At 37.6% G+C, this 20,367-nt stretch overlaps 1 protein-coding gene across 2 annotated transcripts in view; it reads right to left on the minus strand.

The window, feature by feature from the left end:
* Positions 1–20,367, minus strand: part of LOC120399033 (cadherin-10) — a 155,689-nt gene that overhangs the window by 19,630 nt on the left and 115,692 nt on the right. For both annotated transcript variants that reach the window (XM_039526903.1, XM_039526902.1), the window contains exons 6-9: positions 17,896–18,083; positions 12,968–13,221; positions 7,124–7,260; positions 5,250–5,371 (exon numbers count right to left, since the gene is read on the minus strand). In XM_039526903.1, the coding sequence (XP_039382837.1) occupies positions 5,250–5,371; positions 7,124–7,260; positions 12,968–13,221; positions 17,896–18,083 (701 nt within the window). The remainder of the gene's footprint in view (positions 1–5,249; positions 5,372–7,123; positions 7,261–12,967; positions 13,222–17,895; positions 18,084–20,367) is intronic.

Here is a 20,367-nt window from a genome sequence, read left to right on the forward strand (position 1 = left end):
GCAGCAAAACAACAAGCTGTTTACAGCCGCCCCCCTGGGCCGGTCAGGATCCAGCCCAGGACGCTGCCTCAGGTTTGAGCTGGGGCCCCAGCATTATGCCGCCCCATATATTTTGCCGCCCCAAGCACCAAATTGTTTAGTTGGTGCCTAAAGCCGCCCCTGATTACCCCCCACCCCCATCCTGATTTTTCACACTTGGTGTCTGGTCACCCTAAGCAGAACAGAGCCGTCTAACACCATGCTGTATGGAAGTGTGCCACCTGACTCACTACTTGCAGCTCCCCATCCAAGTATTGGTCAAGCCTGAGCTTCAGTTGCTCATAAAATACATTATTAGATGTGATAGGAATGATAGGAAACAGCCGATCACATGACTCTTGTACTCATCTCTTTTGGAAGTAAAGAACATTTGTATTGTTTATTCAATGTTGTTGGAGTTTTAGTGGGCTAAATCCTGCCCAGTTCCATATTGTATCTGTAATAGTCATGGAAGTTAGCATTGCCTCTGATATTAAGAAAGGGATCTGAAAAACATGCAATGGAAGTAAATAGGTGGTCACATTTGGAGACAATTTGAATATTAAAACTGATTTGCCAAATATGCTGCAAATAAAAAACTAAATTTGGCGCATGATTATTCTTGATCATGCGACTCAAGTATTCAAAACGTTGCACAAATTTTCTTTGTTTCTTAAAATCACCTGCCTAGATCACATGGCACTTTCTGTGAAATACTACAATCACATAAACAGCAGCAACTAGGTAAAACATGGGAAAATGAACTAATGTATCTATTAGTACTTTTTGTTAAGTAATAAAGAACATCTTGTGGGGAATAACAAATTAATTAATTTAGTCTCCCCACTGATGTATGGAGGTAAAATAGATGAGTGGGAAGCTCAGTTATATCTCTCATTGTCAGAACAACATTCGTTTTTTAAAAAATCAGAACATCAGAAATACATCTTATTCATTATCACTATGTTTTTTTTCCAGAACAAGATCTTAAACAGATTTTACTGAATGCTAAAGCATGTACATAAAGGGAGTTTAAGCTAATTAACACTGGACATACCATCAGCTAACCTACTCCATCTACTTTTTTCTTACTACAAATATACTGAAGCAACATGTAGAAATTTTTTTTCCCACAGTTCTGAATATAAAACAAAATGTGTATACTGGAATTAGTAGATGAATTAAATTTTGCAGCAAACACCAAAAAAATTACTTTTTTAAGTAATGTGTTTAATACTCAGAAAATGAAACTCCTAATAAACCTCCAGTTCCTTTGGAATACTTGAAAACCAGCCACTAGCTGATCAGTATTAGGAAGAAACTTCCCTTGTGGGCAGTTTATTCCAAAATAGTTCACTGCAGGGTTTCTTAAATCTTCCTGGTACTGACCACTGTACTGGAGTAAATGGACCACTTATCTAAATCTGGTGTGCAGATTCCTGTGTATCTGGATTTTCTGCACACTATGTGAGAAAGTAATAATATTGGTGACAAAAAAGGGGAGAATACACTTAAATTTGCTGTGAAATGGATGTCATAGGGCTAATATATTATGCCATAATATGTATAACTCTTATGCACTATTATTATTTAATTGTATATATTATATGTATAATATGTATACTGTTGGCTCCTAGAAGCCAACGTGGTGTATGCTAGCCATTATCCAAACATACATTACTGTCCTTGACCCCTCCCATCACACACTGGTTGTTTCCTATGTTTTGTTTTTGAAAGAAAAAGCAGAAACTAAAATCATAAAGAAAAAAAGTTACATGTGTACATTCCTTTGTCGTGATGTCATCAGCAATTATTATTGAGCTAATTTCAATATTCTACTCATTGCAGTCTTTGCTTATTGATTTCCCAAGAAAAATACAAAATCAAGAAGAAGAAGAAGAAGAAGAAGAAGAAGAAGAAGAAGAAAAGATAGCTGTCTGGAAATGCCACCAGTGATTCCCCACACTGTTATATACTTCACCAGCCCCTTTTCATTGCTGGAGTGATATATAGTAACTGCAGTGGAGCCAAAGATCTTGTACACTCTGCATGGTTCCGATCACTCTTTCTCAAGAAAGGGAGATAAACATAAGGGGATCAAGAGAGGAGTGAGTAAAATTGTTAGAGGAATGGAAAGATTTCCGAGAGAAGAGCATGTGAAAAGACTGGGAATGTTTAGTTGAGAGGAGATGAATAAGAGGGGATATCATAAAGGTGTAAAAACATCATGAATGGTATAGACAGACTATTTCAGTACATAAACCAGCCACTAGCTGATCAGTATTAGGAAGAAACTTCCCTTGTGGGCAGTTTATTCCAAAATAGTTCACTGCAGGGTTTCTTAAATCTTCCTGGTACTGACCACTGTACTGGAGTAAATGGACCACTTATCTAAATCTGGTGTGCAGATTCCTGTGTATCTGTGTTCTACTCAGAGTACAGAAATCCTAACACACCATGCATAGCAAACAGTACATTAGTGTGGCATGCGTTGCATGACTATCTGGAAACAAAAAAGTAAGGCTTGGAGAGCTGTAAAAAACACAATACTGAAAGAAGAAAGACTAATCTCGATACAATTTAAAACACATGGGAGAAGGTCAAAGAAGGAACTAAAGTAAGAAATAACTGGAAGAGATGAGAGATTAATAAGAAAGATGTTTGAGTGAATGAATCACTGAGAAATGATGACAGAAAAAAAGCAAAGATATCATGCTACTAAGGAATCAAAGGCAATAAGAATGTCCTATAAATACATCCAGAAAAGAAGAATAATGGCAGAAAATAAAATTGCTACAACTTGAAAAGATGAGGACTGTGAATTTTTAAATACATCTATTTGAACTTAGCTTATAATAAAAAGGCTAATGATAACAAGGACATCGGAGAATTCTAATCAGGGAAACTGTTGGATATGATATTTGCAGATGCCATGAACAAAGGATAAACAAATAGATGGTAAAACTATATTTGATAAAACAAAAAAGATATACATGTCTCGATCTGGATGAAATGCACTACAGAGTTTAACAAACACTGGGTATTTTTTACTAATTCTTTATAATCTGCAATAAATTAAGACAGTCAGAAGAGAGAACCAACAACTAAAAAACAAAACAAAAAAAACATACTTTATGAAGTTTAATGATGAAAAATCCATGAATTAGCCACTTAGATGGATATGTTTTTCAGGTATAATATTTGCACACAGGATAAGGGAGTCTGTATAGATCTGGTAAAGGAGAGTCTAATAATGGACAAACAGTTTTGGTTTATTGAGCACTGATCATGAAAACCAAATTTAAAAGTCTCCATCTTAGTTAGTGATTCAACAGCTACTCAAGACTCTGTGCAGGTAAGGCCATGAGGGCTCCTAAACCCTGCTCTGAGGACCATGCTGGAGGAAGCAGCCTGTCCTCTCTCAATGGAAAGAAAAAGTGGCAAGACAGCACTCAATATCTGGAACAGATTTGGCTGTATTTGTCCTAACCCAATGATTTCTCTGCTGAATGTGGCCCTCCTTCACAGAGGAAAGAGGTGGTAGAGATCCTTTCCAGCCTGTGGGCAGGTGAAAGGCTGTTTAGGCTGCCCCACCTCCAGGATGTCACAGGACAACTGTAATTCCATGCTTCCCTTGGCATGCACACCATCTAACTGGCTGTAGGTTTGTTTGTCTCTCTCACTATATGGTGGGGAATACAGGGTAGTTGGAGACTGGAGGATAAAGGGGAAGTTGGAGGAGTGCAGCAAGGATGATTTGGAAGAGGAGGAAAACAATCAAGACTCCTATTCTGCATCGTCTCGTACTTATACATTATGTTTCTTTGGTGTTTGTCTATGCCTTTGTCTGTCTTGTGAATTTATAGTGTAAGCTCTTTGGGGTTTTTCAGTAGGTTTGGAAAATATCGAGCATATGTTAGATGCTGTCAAAATAGCTCACATGTTAATATATTGAATTCTCTTATTTAATATATTAGATTTCAAGAAGCCAGTCAACATAATGTCACAGATTAAACATATAAAGAAATTAAATACCTCACTACATAAAATACCATATTCTAGCATGAGGTTGAACATTTTTTGATAAACAGTGGTCACTTATCAGTGGGGAAGACCATTCAGTGAGGTCTAAATTTGACTATATGTCATTTGTAATTACGGTAACAAAAAAGGAGGAACTAATATAAAAGAAGATAGAATTAAACTAGCAATGACCCAGAGAGATTAAGTTGTGTGTATCATAACCACAATCAGTACCAGTGAATTTACAGTTATAAAACCAATCAGAAAAATAAATAAAATGGGCTAGCCATCTGGAAATAAAGGCATCCAAGAAATTAACTATTTTCAGATAAGTCTGTATTCCTCCTCCGCACTCTCTTCAACAGTACTGTGATGCGTACATGTCAATCTGGTACCACTGATGCCACTTTTGAGGGCATTTTTTATTCTCAGGTTAATGTGCTGTGGAACACACAATACAGTAATAGGGACATTGTTGGGTTTCCAGCAGCCCTAATGGATAGCTGCCTAGTAGGAACTAGACAGTGGGCTGCAGAGTCATTTCACTTTAATCAAGTATATTTTTCTGTATTGTTTTGTTTGGTTTCTATAAAAGCCAAACAAAAAAGTAGGTTACCAGTTCAGATATTAAATATTTTATGTTTTTGCTTGATTCACCCACAGAAAATGTTTGAAAGATAAACTGTCATTTGCATAAAAATGTAAGTGTGACATTGCTGTTTCTAAACCTGATAAATATGAATTCAAAGTACAACTGAGCTCCACAGTATGGACTTCTTTTTGAAAAAAAAAATTAAATTTGATTACCAATTATTTATTGCTTTCTTCTGGGAAGATAACACTGAAACCAATTAAGAACACATCTTTCAGACCTATATGCTTAGGCATCTAAAGCAACAAAACAAAAACAGATCCACGGATGCAAAAGCTTAAGAGTAAAATTAATAGAGCTCTTGTAGAAAGCCATTTCTGTAAAAGTAAAGAAAAGTAATTTGGTAATTTACATGCTGGCGCAATTGTAAAGTATTATTGTGCAGGTCTAAAGACTGATTTACTGACAAACATTCTTTTCCTTCATTTTGTTTCATAAACTGTACTAGAAACACTCTTTCTCAAGCAGCATGCTCTCTCGAGCATTTTTAAAAAATGGCCTAAAACTGAGTGCCATAGCAAAACCAAATAGCTTAAAGTATTCACAGAAAGCATACCTGTCCAGCTCTTGCATTTTCACATACAAAAGTATCATAGAATACAGCAAACTGTGGGGCGTTGTCATTAACATCCAAAATTCGAACATAAACAGAAACACGAGTGGTATCTTTGGGATTGTCTGCCAAAAGAAAAGAAATGAAAACAGAAACAAGTGATTCTTGCTCTCATTTAAAGAAAAAAAAAAAGGTTTGTTTTCTTTAAAATTCTTCCAGAGCTCAGCATTCAAGGTCAGATCTTCAGCTGGTGTAATTTGGCATAGCTCCCTGGACTCATACTAGGTGAAGATCGGGCCACATCAGTGTTCAGAACAGATTTTGCTTAGTGCCAGGAACAAATTCATTTACTTGTATCTAGTGGGCAATTAGGCTGTTTACATGAAGATAAACACTACTTCTGTTAATGAAATAAGCAAATGTAATATATAAAAAGTATCTCTATTAGGATAATCAAATGTTGTTTTTGTTGGGCTCAAGAGTATTGTTCTGCTGGAAGTTTGTTTTTTAAAAGCAAAATGTAATGGATGTTATCAAATTTGTTTTACACTGTGGAGCTGTCGCTGACTGGCGACAAACATATTCTAAAAGAATATTCTCGGGATCTGATTTTCCTTTCACTTCCCCTTTTATAAATCAGTAGACACTTAACTAAAGAAAAAAATATTACACCAGTGTAAAACTGGTGTAAGTCAGAACAGAATCACAGGCTACATGTTTAAATTACTATAAGAAAAAAATATAAATTTATAAAAATTGTTTTTTAAATCAACTAAATAAAGAGCTTATATTCCCACCAACTTCTGTGGGAGTAGGATAGGATGCAAATTTGCAGCACTAAACTGAATAGGGTTTCATTTGTTTTTAATTTTTGAGCTACTTACTCTTTAGTGTAAGGCAAGTCATGCATACATCATCCATTTCTGAGAACTCCTCTACTGAACTATATTAAACATTTATATGTTTTTGCTTTGTTTCTGGAATAGGATAGGAAACAATGAAGATGGATCCTGAATTATTGTTTTGACTGGGTGTATGACATGCTGTGGTATCTTGGGAACAATCTGTGAAGAATTCAGGTTATGTTTCCACTGTATCTCAGTATCAGTGTTTGTAGCTATGTCTACTTGACATAGTAAATTTATTGAAAATGGCAAACAGAACAAAAATCTGAACGTCATGAAAAACAATGTCCTAAATATTCCAATACTGCCTTTTCTCTTCAAAGAATCTCAGTAATACATTATAAAGGGATGGTGACTGTAGAGTCTGGCAGGTATGAATTTCAAGCAATTATTATGCTGATTGATTGCCCTTAAAAGACCTGAACTTTTCCAAAAATATTAGCATACCTTTTTAGCGAGACCTAATTACTACAACTAAGTTGAGAAGTTAAATTCTCTCAAAATATCCTCACAAAGAAATGAGTTTAATGGTTCAGTTTAAGCACAGAAGGGTCTTGAATTCCCACAGTATGAAAATACTGTGGAATAACACATTTAGCACAGTGGCCAGCAGTCTGCAGAATGGTGGCACCAACCATGCTTATCATCAGAAACTATTGCTTTTACCAGTGATATAGTGCTTACCCTGAAACAGAGAATTTAATAATGAATGCTCCCCAGGAGTTGACTTGAAGAATCTCAGATTTTTTTGTCACCTAAAATCGTTTGTGTCAGTGGGACTGGAATTAGGTGCAGTTATGTAGTCATCTTAATGCTACCCTGGCTTCTTGTAAAGGTCTGAGATGAATGAAAAGATGTATAGAGCACCAGCAGTTGGACTTAATGCTATTTATTTTTAAGAAATTTATTCTGAGTGCCAGAAGTATTTAAATCATTTTTTAAACGAAGGAAAACTAAAAAGATTTGGCTTACTGATCTCGGCTGCTATAACACTAAGATTGTGCCACTGTGATATCTCGCGGTCAAGTGGTTTGGAAGTGTAGATGGATCCATTTCCAGAGTGTATATTAAATATTCTGTCAAGATCAGTATGACGATCCAAAGAAAATCTAAACATGATAAAGGAAGAAAAAAATTGTCATGTAAGTGATTGAAAATGAAAAGAAGCAACTCTATCTTACAATACATCATATAACATTCAGATTCTTTACACATTCTATCAGAAATGATAGATGAGATAATTTAGATGAAATAAATGCTTAGTTTCTGCAAGTTTAAGCTTTTTAAAATGCTGTGCAGTTCATCTGTTAGTTACGTTGATGACTGTCCCTGAAACTAAAAACAAAAATACTTAAAATCATTCTTAAAATATTAACCTAATACACAGAAAAATACAAATCCTAAGAATGATCTCAATATAGATTGATCCATTATATTTACTCTTGCAACTTATCCTGTAAATTTCATAGGCTTCTGTGAATGTTTTCTTTTTAACTAAATGATGTTGTATTAAAATATGAATAATTATGGGGAGTGAGGGGAGAACATTGTTTAAATCAGTAATTAAACACTTTTTTTTAGAGGAAAATTCTCTTTCAGTTTGAAAAAAAACATGTCAGACTGACGACTAATTTCTGAGCTTTTTGAAATAACTGTTTCAAGCTTTCAGCTCCTAGTTTAATGTAGATTTATTTAAATAAAATCAAGTTTTAAAAAATCAAAATAAAAAATGTTAAAAGTATGTTAACTGGCAGGATTTTCAGTTTTAATGAAGCTACTGATATTAAGGAACCTTTGTACAGTACTGCAAAGGCTTTGCCTTGCAAATACTCATATGGGCAAACCTTCCACTGACTTGTAGAGAAAGTCATATTGTCACATGGTGGCAAACTGAAATCAATAATCAGATTGCTCTCTGATTCTTCACATTTAGGACCCAAACCTGCATTTCTCATGCACCCAAAGTTGCCCCTAAAGTCAGTGATGGGTTGGAGGTAAATGAAGGATCAGGGCCTTTCAAGGGGTGTATCATGGGATTTCCAAAAGCTCTGAAGGTTTGTCTAACTCTGCACTTATTAGGAGCATAGTTAGGCCAACACTGAGTTCTTCTGAAAACCCTCTCCAGTACCTCTAATAGTATGCAGGTATGATCTTGTTTGGAGAATCATCCAAGAGTTTGGGTGCTTTTGTGAATGTACATGAATGATCTAGAACCTTCACAAAAACCTGTCTTTGTATTTCCAGTACTTACTGATTTCACCCAGGCTGGAAATAGTGTACCATGGGAATAGCCTTTCTCATGGTATTTTGATGCTTCCAGTCCCAATTAAACCAGGAAGTGCAGAGGTATGCAAAAATGACAGAAATAAAATAAACTGATATGAACATTTTGAAACCACACGAAAGATTTGCTTCAAAGTTGGGGTAAAAGGTTTGGTTAGTTCTGAACCAGGTGGCCAAATTACAAGTTATAATTAAGGAAAATTCCCTAGTGCCTGGCAAGTTTTGGTGACATTATATTTAATCAATAAGTCTATATTTCCTAGCAGTGATTCTGTAGCCACCAATTGTATCTTTTTTAATGTGGAGAAAAGTCAAGTTCGATAGTACAGGTTTTCAACAGGCAAGTGATGCAGCTGTTTGAGTTAATTCTCACATCACAGTTCCACAACCCAGATAAATAAGATTCAATCCTATTATATTTATAAGTCCAAAATATTTGGTTATGTATATGTTATGCTACCATACACCTTCTACATCATCCCAGTGTTCTTAAAAGCCTGCAGATGCTACTGTTGATCTTCTAAATCACAGACGACAATAGCCTTATTGTTACTCAAGTCTGTTTAAAAAAAAAAAAAGAAAAGTGCCACAGGAAGCAGCAGGTCACACAGTTTATCTGTAGTTGTAGCCTATTTTCACTTTAAAAATCGGATTTCTATGACAGGGAAGACCTGAGCTACAGAATTCAGATACAGTGCTGAGTTTTGAATCCTACCTAAAATTTGGGGTATTTGGATCTTGGCTTTGGTTTGGACTATTTGGGTATGCCTATACAGCCTGCAGCAGCTAGCCTCCCAGCTCAGCTCCACAAACGCAGGCTCACAGGGTATGCACTACTGTGCTAAACATTGCTGTGTAGATATTGTGACTCACGCTGGAGCTCAGGCTCAGAAACCTAGGGAGAGGGTTGGGCTTTAGAGCCTGAGCTACAGCCCAAGCTTCTGTTTCTAAGTGCTATCTAGACAGCTAGTTTTAGAGTGACGATGTGACAGCATCTTCAGTCTATTATGCTATATCAATAACTGAGTATGACGGGGGCAAATAGCTTATTCTGTTGAAGTGGTTCCACTCATCAAGCTGTGTCAGAGAAAACACAAGTGAAACCACCAACTTTGTTCCTTTTAAGATCACAGATTCTAAAACCTGACTACTTAGATCAGGGTTTCTCAAACAGAGGTTGCCACTTATGTAGGGAAAGCCCCTAGCGGGCTGGGCTGGTTTATTTACCTGCTCCGTCTGCAGGTCCACCCGATTGCGGCTCCCACTGGCCGCAGATCACTGCTCTGGGCCAATGGGAGCTGCTGGAAGCGGCGTGGACCGAGGGAGGTATTGGCTGCCACTTCCGGCAGCTCCCATTGTCCCGGAGCACTAATCCGCGGCCAGTGGGAGCCGCGATCGGACGGACCTGTGGACGGGGCAGGTAAACAAACTGGCCCGGCCCACCAAGGGCTTTCCCTACACAAGCGGTGACCCATTTGAGAAACCCTGACTTAGATTTTCAGTTGTCACATGATGTTAGAATGGATAAAGGAGCAATATTTAAATCCATTACCAATACTGGGTGCTTTAGAGGTTCAAAATTTTCATCTGCTATCTTACTCTTTCACCCAGAGTAGTCATCATAAGTGAGGCTGAAATTCAAGGTTTTTTTAACAAGCCCAGTTTTACCATCCTTCAAAATCTACAAACAAAGGAATACTGGCCTCATAGACAGTAAATGATGCTTTGTGTCTACTGTATTTGAAGTAAATCAGACAAGACGTACACATATTTTGACATATTTGTCAAATGCGACCAAAGTCCAAATAGTCTTTTAAAGCTTAGTGCTCAGAGATTGGTTTGGGTTTCCTGCATGGACTCCAGGTAGGCTTCCTGATTTTTTTTTCCCCCATCCAGTATGTGGGAGCATGTTATATTTTCTTGTTTGAAGTGTTCCATTCTGGAATATGTAAGGTGCAGGAGATACTGCCTCAGTTTTTTGAGGTCTGCATAGCTGTTCAGCATATTTGGAGTAATATGTAGTGGTCAGAGAAACACTACATCCATCACGATCTCTCTGCCACAGAGAGAATTGGTATGCAGTCCCTGAAATCCAACCACCATAGTGCAGACAAAGGAAGCACAATCCTAGTCTTTGATTCTGATGGCTTCATCAATGAGGCCAACAGAAAGCTCTTGACACCACCTACTAAAAGGAACTCAAAGACCACCCCACACCAGTTCACACAGGAATTTAAAGATACCATCAAATCCTTCCCCAAACAGTCCAAGAAAAAGCTCTACAGCCTCATCCCCCAGGGACCTTCTACATGCATCCCAAGATACACAAACAAGAGAACCCAGACAGACCCATCATAATCTGGCCACAGTATTCTCACTGAAGGAATATCAGGACTCTCAGAAATCATCCTCAAAGCATTCACAACACAAAGGGCCAACTTCTGCCAAGACATTACTGACTTTTTCCAGAAACTCTGCAATATTAACAACCTCCTCCAGAATGCTATCCTTGCCCTCATGGATGTCACCTCAATATACACCAACATTCCTCACCATGAGGGCATTGCTGCCTGCCTGAAATTCCTACAAGACAATATACAACACTTGGACATCACCCACACCAACTTCCTGTTTAACAACAAACACTATGTTCAAACCATGGAAACAGTCATCGGTACTAGGATGGCTCTCCAATACAGCAACCTCTTCATGGGCCACTTCAAGAAAGAATTTGTCAAAAATGCATCACAAAACCAAAAATATACAAATGCATCTCCAATATATTGTTGGTTTGGTTATACATGACACATCAATGATATTTTCATCTTCTGGACAGACAATTTATACTTCAGCATGAATTTCAACAGCCACTCCCATCCATCAAACTCTCTGTAGAATACACCCACATCAACATCAACTTCCTGGACATCATGATCAGCTTCAATATTGACACCCTACAAACAATTATATACAAGAAACCCACAGGTCACTACATTTACGTACTCACCAAGAAATCTTATTTACAGCCAGGTACTTGGATACCACAGAATTAGCTCTGCAGAGAAAGTCTGGGATATACACCTGAACACATTTACTTAAAAGGTAAATGACATAATGGAAAGTGACACCCAAATACCCAAGAGAACCTGTGACAATACAAACAAAAATTCCACTGACTGCACACCCCTAGTTGTCACGTGCTGTCCCATGTTGGAACCCATATGGGGTATCATTAAACAATCACATCCCATACTCGATGGGGACCACATCCTAAAGTAAATTTTCCCCAGACCCTGTTATGGTCTTCATCACCACCTGCAGTGAAAACTTTTCACACAAGATCGCTCCATGTATGACCTCTGAGTTCTCATCCTCAAAGGAAACCTGCATAATACCTTCAAAAGACTATCCCGGGAATGTAAATTCCTAACCTTGTTGGACATTAAAAAATACAGACTTAACAGAGACACTGTTTTTATGGTTCATTACAACAGTTTGTAACACACCCACAACCTGCTAACCCTTACTTGTCCACTTCATTTTAAGTGGTCTCCTACAACATGTGAACCCCATAGGTGTATCAATCTGTCCTGACTTGTAATTAGTCAGACAAGCTCGTTACCTTCTCAAGACCTGAGGAACAGCTCTGTGACACTTGAAAGCTTGTCTCTTCCACCAACAAAAGTTGCTTCAATAAAAGATATTTAAAAGATATTACTTCATCTACTTTGTCTCTCTTCTAAAGTTTATACTTGTTGGGAGGGGAGGCGGAAACAAGTGAAAAGGAGAGTGGTAAAACTTAGTGGACTCAGCTCAGTGAAGGAAGGAAGACCTGCTCCTATGGACCTTAGGAGGATTATAGAAGAAAGGGGAGTAGCCTAGAGTGGTATTTCATCCCACCATTGGGTTTCCTGAGCTTGACATGAGAAAATATTAGGAGATTCAACAGCCCCCACCTTCCCATGGACCATAGGCTTATCAGGGGTCTCCCAAAACCCACAGGCTTAGGCACAGGAGGGCCTGGAAAGCTTACCTAGGCTCATCTAGGACTTGAAAGTGGTGGTGGAGGATTGGGGTGCTGCCAACAAGCCTCCTGGAGGTGTATTGGTGAGCAATAATGAGGACCCTAAGGGTAACAGTAGGAGGCAAGGGTAGATCAACTTGCATAAACCCACAACAAGGGAAGTTCTACAGTTTTGAGACTCAGAAGGGCTGATGAACTGCCTAAGGGGTTACCAGGGAGCTTATGCATGCACCCAGATAAAGATCAGCTCCTGTGTATCTCCCACTGTCTGCAGGTGAGGGGTTCTCCTTTGTGGACATTAGTAGTTGTACAGAAGAAGGGTTCTTCTCCTTCAGATCTCAGAAATTCCTCCCTGCTCTCCTCTCCCCAGTCCTAGGGTGGAAAAGCTACCTCAACATTCATCAACTGCAATTTGAAAGGGAAACCATTTTCTCCACACACATTCTTGTTTGTTTTTGTATTTGTTTTTTTTTTAAATCACGAGGTATATAGCGAGACTATGACATTACCTGATAGGGCTTGAAGCAGAATCAGGATCCCGTGCCATCACAGTTCCTATGATTGTCCCCACCTCAATATCTTCATGTACCTCAAAAAGGTAAGAGGATCTGCTGAAGACAGGAGGTTCATCCACATCTTCCACGGAGATTTTTACAATTGTAGTATCTTTAAAAGGCCCAAGATAATAAAATCGTGGATCCACATGGGTATTCTCAGCCTCTACTTTCAGTGTATAAAGCCTTCTGGTCTCATAGTCCAGTGGCTATGGGGGAGGAAAAAAAAGGAAATAAACTTTATTAAATTACACTGTATGCGTTGGATACATAGGGGAAGTAAAGACATAATGGGCCAAATCATCAGCTGATGTAAAATGGTGTAACTCCACTGTGATTAATAGGTGCTAATAGCACTCAGAACCTCACAGGAAAATTCAGAGAGTTTTTTTCCACAGAATAGGGACCCAGTTCCTTAAGTAACCAAAACATCCATTGACTTCAGTAGGAATCACCACTTATTATTACCGGTACTTGTATTACAATAGCACCTGCAGCTAGGTAGAACTGCTTAATGTAAATCTGAGAAAATTCCAAAAGTGAAATGTATTAATTGCTATTCTCAATTCTTTTTCTGTGCAAACTTTCACCTACAAACTTAGCAACTGTGTGATGAATTTTGCTGATGTTTCACAAATACAGAATCAAATCTGACAAGCATTCCACACCTAGACCTTTCTATTGAAGTGAATGGGAGTTGTGCTTGTGGAACAATTGCAGCATCAGGGCCATAATGCCAAATTTCTTCAGGAAACATTTGCAGGAAGATGAACTTAGATGAACATGATATGTTGGAAAAGAGTAAGTGGCTTTTGTAAAGAGGAATCGTGTCACAACAATCTAGTTTCTATTAGAAACAAATGGGGTCCCTCACCAAAGGCTTTTAAGCAAAGTAAGCAGTCTTGGCATAAGAAGGAATGTTATCTCATGGATTAGTAACTGGTTAAAAGATAGGAAACAAAGGGTAAGAATAAATAGTCAGTCTTCTCAGTGGAGAGAGGTAAATAGCACAGTCCAGGATCTGCACTAGGACCAGAGCAGTTCCACATATTGATAAATGATCTGGAAAAAGGTGTATGCAGTGAGGTGGCAAAGTTTGCAGACAATACAAAATTACTACAGATAGCTAAGTCCAAAACTGACTGTGAAGAGTTGTACAGGGTTATCACAAAACTGGGTGACTGCGCAAGAAAATGGCAGATTAAATTCAAGATTGATAATGCACAGGGCTGCCCAGAGGATTCAGGGGGCCTGGGGCAAAGCAATTTTGGGGGCCCCTTCCATAAAGAAAAGTTACAATATTATAGAATACTATATTCTTGTGGGGGCCTTTGCGGGGCCCGGGGCCTGGGGAAAATTGCGTCCCCCCAGGCAGCCCTGTAAATGCAAAGTAATGCACTCTGGACGCATAATCCCAGCTATACATACAAAATGATGAGGTCTAAATTAGCTGTTACCACTCAAGAACGAGATCTTGGAGTCACTGTGGATAGTTCATCTGTTCATGTGCAGCAGCAGACAAAAAAGCTAACAGAACGGTCTAAGTCATGAATGGCATGGAGCAAATGAATATAGGAGTGATATTTATCCCTTCGCATAACACAAGAACGAGACATCACCCAATTAAATTAATAGCAGGCATTTTAAAACAAACATATGGAAGTAATTCTTCACACAGCACACAGTTAATCTGTGGAACTCATTGCCAGGGGAAGTTGTGAAGGCCAAAAGGATAATTGGGTTAAAAAAAGAAGTAGGTAAGTTCACAGAGGATAGGTCCATCGGTGGCTACTAGTAAAGATGGTCAGGGATACAATCCTATGCTCTGAGTGTCCCTGAACCTCTGACTGCTAGAAGCTGGGACTTGGACAAGAGGGGATGGATCACTTCATAATTGCCCTGTTCTGTTCATGCCCTCTGAAGCATCTGGCATCATCCACTATCAGAATACAGAATACTGGGCTGGATGGACCATTGGTCTGACAAAGTGTGGCCATTCTTATGTGGAAAAGGGATGTACATACACTTGTCTGAGTTTTATTATTTAAGGAGAAATAAATGTAAACAGAACTAAGTCGCCAACTGTAATTTTGCAAAAAAAATTAATTTTGAACCAAAGATTTAAAACATTACTGGGACAAAATCAGTACTTAATCTTGCTCATTTTCATTGAATTTCATGAATCCAAGATCAGAGAATTTTTTGCAAAATAGATTTGACATTTTGTCAGCAGCTACTTTTAAAATGAAAAGAGAAGGGTTCAGGGTTATAATTAGAATCCATTTTGTGTAGACAAGAAACTCCATTCCCCAATTTCTCTGCAACTGTCACAGATGAAAAGTGGTAGCTAATTAATGATATATAGAGAATGAGCAGGCTGAGAATTTACCTGTCTGACTGCAGAGCAGACTTCATTAGCTCACACAAAACAACAGGGATATATCAAACCTGTGGTTTTCACTTATCAAAATGGATTCTAGAGACAAATTTAAAAATTCCCCTCCCCACTAAAACATATAAAATTAGTGCTCATGAAAGATGCCATACTGACAGCTTTGGGGATTTAAATATTCTATGTATCAGCAGAAGAGGTATAGTACAGGCAACGGAAACTTTTCTCCTCCTCTGCTCCACCTTGTTATGAAAAGAAATCAGAGTAGAAGGAAGAGTAATTATGTCTCCAAGCCCATTCTCGATGCCTGGAAAAAGAAAGGCAGGAAGAAAAAGAATAGCTCTTAGCAAACATATACGAGTTAAACAATACTGGGATCATCAACTTGAATGATTGTGCCTCCTTTCCAACCAACCCACAAAAATGGTTTTGATCAGAACAGGTAAAGCCTATGAACACAAAAGGATGAAAGAACTCTGACAGGATTAAAAGGGCCTTCTCTCAAGAGAGAGGTGGTAGTTGCTCAGGGAAAGTAGTCTGAGGCATATAACCCCACTGCAGGGTCTGAAGAAGTTAGTTCTGCCTACATTACTATCAGGGGATGATAAGAGTCTAGATAAGATGGACATATGTGTGGATTGTTTGTTCATTGTTTTAAAATTCTCCTTTTTTCTGTAATGTTTTGTTCCTACGGATACAATAAATAGTACTTTGGTGTTAAGAAGGTCGCCTGGTCACTATCTGATCACAGACTCCTAAAGGGAAAAACTGCAGGTGCCTGAGCTCAGTCAGGCATACAGGGTAATAACAGTTTATACACAGCATGCTGTAGCCCAGGGCCTGGGCTAAGAGTCAGAGAAATTGTGAAATTCCACCCTGTGATATGTAGAGGAAAGATGCCTGACATCTTAGGGGGCATACTAAGAGAGAAAGAGGACAAATGTCCAGCTAGCCCTGTAACCATAATTCATTATTCTCCCATTTATAAAGTTTGAGTATGAACAGAGAGCATGAACAAAACTACACAACTGTGTGACTTAGATGACTAAAATACATCATGAATAATCAATAGCAAATAGTCAAATTCAACAGTTTATGAACAACCCAAAGGCTAAAATTTGTTCCCATAAACTCTTAATAAATACTTCTATGTAAAACAAATATAGTCACAAAAACTAGGAGGAGCTCATGAACACTTCTGAAACAGGTGGAAAAAATGATCTACTATGTCAGTTTAATTATTTGCAACAAGCTAACTCTACCAACAATATAAATCAAACAACTTTAGGACTAATTCATAATCCTTATACAAGAATAAGAATACTCTGAGCTCTCACCTTATGCCTTGTTCAATGAGCCACAAGTTCCAGCAAAAACGTTAAAAGCTAAATATTTTTGGCTCATTTATAAATGTATGTGCTCTGAAGCACCAGAGGAAGAGGAATACTTGATGCTTCCAAGAAATATGAAATTCATAAGATTTCTGGATCTTGGGGAAAATGGTGTGAAGTGATTACTTTGTTTGGAAATTTTCAGGAATAATGACCTGATCATAAAATTGGACTAAACAAAGCATGTATGCATATACACAACAATGTCTTTCTTACATTTTCACTGTGGAAATGACACACAGCTGACACTCATATGTCTATACTTGAAAAGCAACAACTGTGCTGCTGTAGTGTAGACACTTAGACAGTGACGGAAGGCATTCTTCCATTGCTGTAGTAAATCCACCTCTCCAAGATGTGGTAGGTAGGTCAACTTCTGTTGAATTCTTCTGTCGAGCTACCTGTGTCTACACCAGGGCTTAAGCTGACTTAACTACATCACACAGGGAATGAATTTTTTTCACAGCCCTGCCTGAGCAATGTAATTAAGCTGATCTAACTTTGTGATGTAGACCAGTGCTAAGAAATCCACAGTTCTCTAGCTATGCTTAGGCATTCAACTGTCTTAGGTATTTTAGAAAATCCAACACTCTGCTATCACTCTGTAAAGGTTGCATGCTACCAAGCTCTGGCTGGCAGTTACTGATTGTGGTGCTGTTGCCCTGTGATACTACAGTTATCAAAAAAGAGTAACTGTGCACTTGTATCTTGCATACAGTATTTCCCTATACTGTAGCAGTGCAGTATTTCTCTGAAATACACTGAAACCTGTTTCTAGCACCTGCTGAAAAACTGTCAGTCAAACATCAAACAAACTTGTACTAAAATCAGTGATAATCATGGCAGTATATTGGAGATGGCCCTTTATACTCCTACTTCTCAGTGATATCTCAAATACCAATTATTTCCTATTCTAAGAACAGGGAAACAGTACAAGCTCTAAGATACAGCTGTGTGGTAGCTGTTGCAAATGTTGAGCTTTTAAGGGTGATCATAATATGATCTACTTTTGTTTCTATATGTGTTTAATGTACAACATTGGGATATACATCAGTCCTCTATACCAAAACCATTCAGTGGTTGTTACTGATTATAGACACCTTGTGCACAGTTATGATGCCTTCCTGTGTGTCCTTCTGTGTCACAATGTCAAACATATCTGTTCCATCACCATCAACTATTCTGTATTCCATTTCTGCATTTTTCCCAGTGTCGGCATCAGTGGCTTTTACACTGCCAATGGCAGTGCCAACTGGGGAAGATTCTGGAATGCGGAGGTGGATGGTGTCTACAAAGAAAAAGAAGCAGAACAAAGTAAGATATGCACAGTAAGTTTCAGAAAGTGCATTATGATACAGTCTTTAATTACATTATCAAATACTATTTGTTCTGCAAGAACTCTGCTTCATTCAGTAGAGAGGGGAGAACAAGATTCTATTCCTGGCTCTGCCAAGACTTCCTAGGTTATGTTATGCAAATCTATATAAATGCATACAGACAAGGGGGACAAATTAAAGTGGTGCAGACAAACTTAATTCTGATATTTTCTGACGTTCATGCTTGACTTTGCAACCTTAGTGTTCTTTTAATGTAATATTACATAATGTTAGTACTTTTCAGATACTAATAATCACTCTACTTCTGTATGACTAAATATACAAAATATTCAATCATACTCTGTAGGATATGTATATATTATAGATAGAGAATATTCATTTTTCATGTGTCCCACACATTTTATTTCAGTTATTCCTGTGTCCATAGCTACATCCTTGGAAACTCACAAATGTGATTATTTCCTTTGACTCATTAGGGGACTTTTTCCCCTTAAAAGGCATCTATCTATTGCTCATTATCTAAACATTTCTATTCATTCTTAAAACATTAAAAATGATAGCATAATGTCTTTGTTACACTTTACTTTATGCCTAATACTAAAAGGGCTGTAATCATAAAATACCCAATTCCTAAAATGACATTTAATTATAAGACACAAAGTAGACCTATTTTAAAATCCTTATAATTGAATGGCAAATATTTTTCAGATTCTAAATACTAAGGGTGATATCCTGACTGAGCTCCCTGAAGAAAGGACCATTTTTAGTTAATTTTTAAATCTACTTTGACACCACAGAAAAATTTAAATAGAGTTATTACTATTTATTTGGTGAATAAAATAAAAAAAATATTGATTTGTACTTTTAAAATGAATCAAATTGGCTCTATGATTGGTGCTTTCATTTTCATATTCTAGTTATAAAATTTCACTGGCATAAATGTTTGCAAAAAGCATATTTTAAAGCCAACTGCATAACTATTCACAGAAACCAAATTTTAAATTCTCACATCTATATATTTGCATGAGAAGTGCACTCACATTCATTCTGTCAAGAAACAAAAAAGAATCACCTGACTTCCAATCACACATAAGTGACCATTTGAAATTCAAGTATTTATAATCAATCCATACAGTAAAAAATTCAAAATATGGCAAATAAATCTGAATAACAAACAAGTTCCAGAAAACTGAAAATGGCTCATGAAACTTCTATGAGAAAAAAAGTGTAGCTAGTTTTTTAAAATCAATTTTTATAGCAAATTAAACATTCAGTACTACTGTTAAAATTGGATGTGCAAAAAAACAACTTTTTTATTAGTTTTTTTACTACCTAAAGTGTCTCAACAGCATCCCTAGAGCTTTAGCATAGTACTGACAAACAACCATGAAGGTAAAGCAATAAATATCAACAATGAAATAAAACAGAGTTTTACTATACAGTCTAGCATGCTGCGTCCTATCCATGCCATTAATGTATAAGTGTAGGAAGAGGTCATTATCCTCATCTGCCAGGACCTTGAGGAGGAAAAACCCTTTAGCCACATTGTGCGCTAAGCAGCATTTTTTTTTAAAAAAGGACATTTTTTTAAATTAATACAGATGCTACTATCACAATATCCTGCTTCAAAGAGGAAATCTAAGATAGTTACACTGTGTACCGGCTACCCATAAAAACCTTGTTTTCCAGTGGCTTTAGTTAACTAGGTAATGTTACCACAATAGTTCCTAGGCACTCTCTGTGCTAAGCATGGTGAACTAGGGGGAATATTAAGTTTACATTATATAAGGCAAAACTACTGTACAAAGAAAGGAGATGAACATGATACCCACAAGATGGCGTATCCAGTAACACAGTGTTGCCTTACATCGTAGTGCGGCAGGGATTCAGTATTGACGCAGAGGAGCTTGTTGATGAGATGTACCCTGATAAATTAACAACCCCACTTCATGAAAAACTTTGGCTTTTCCATGTGGGTCTCTCATGCAAATACAAACATTTATTAGTTTGAGAGATCTGACAGGATCACAGTAGCAAGTACTTTAGCATTGCTTGTTTTGTCTATATGTAGCTTATATTAATTAGTAATAGGGGAACCTCCAAGGTTTGGAGCTTCAGTTGAGGAAAGCATCCAGACATTCAAATGCTTATCCAAACCTGTTGAAATCTTATTCCAGCCCTCACTAAAAACAAGTCCATGGCTCACTCCTATCCCTTAATCTTGTCCCATCTTGA

This window comes from Mauremys reevesii, linkage group 2 (assembly GCF_016161935.1).
Source record: "Mauremys reevesii isolate NIE-2019 linkage group 2, ASM1616193v1, whole genome shotgun sequence".
Lineage (NCBI taxonomy): Eukaryota > Metazoa > Chordata > Testudines > Geoemydidae > Mauremys > Mauremys reevesii.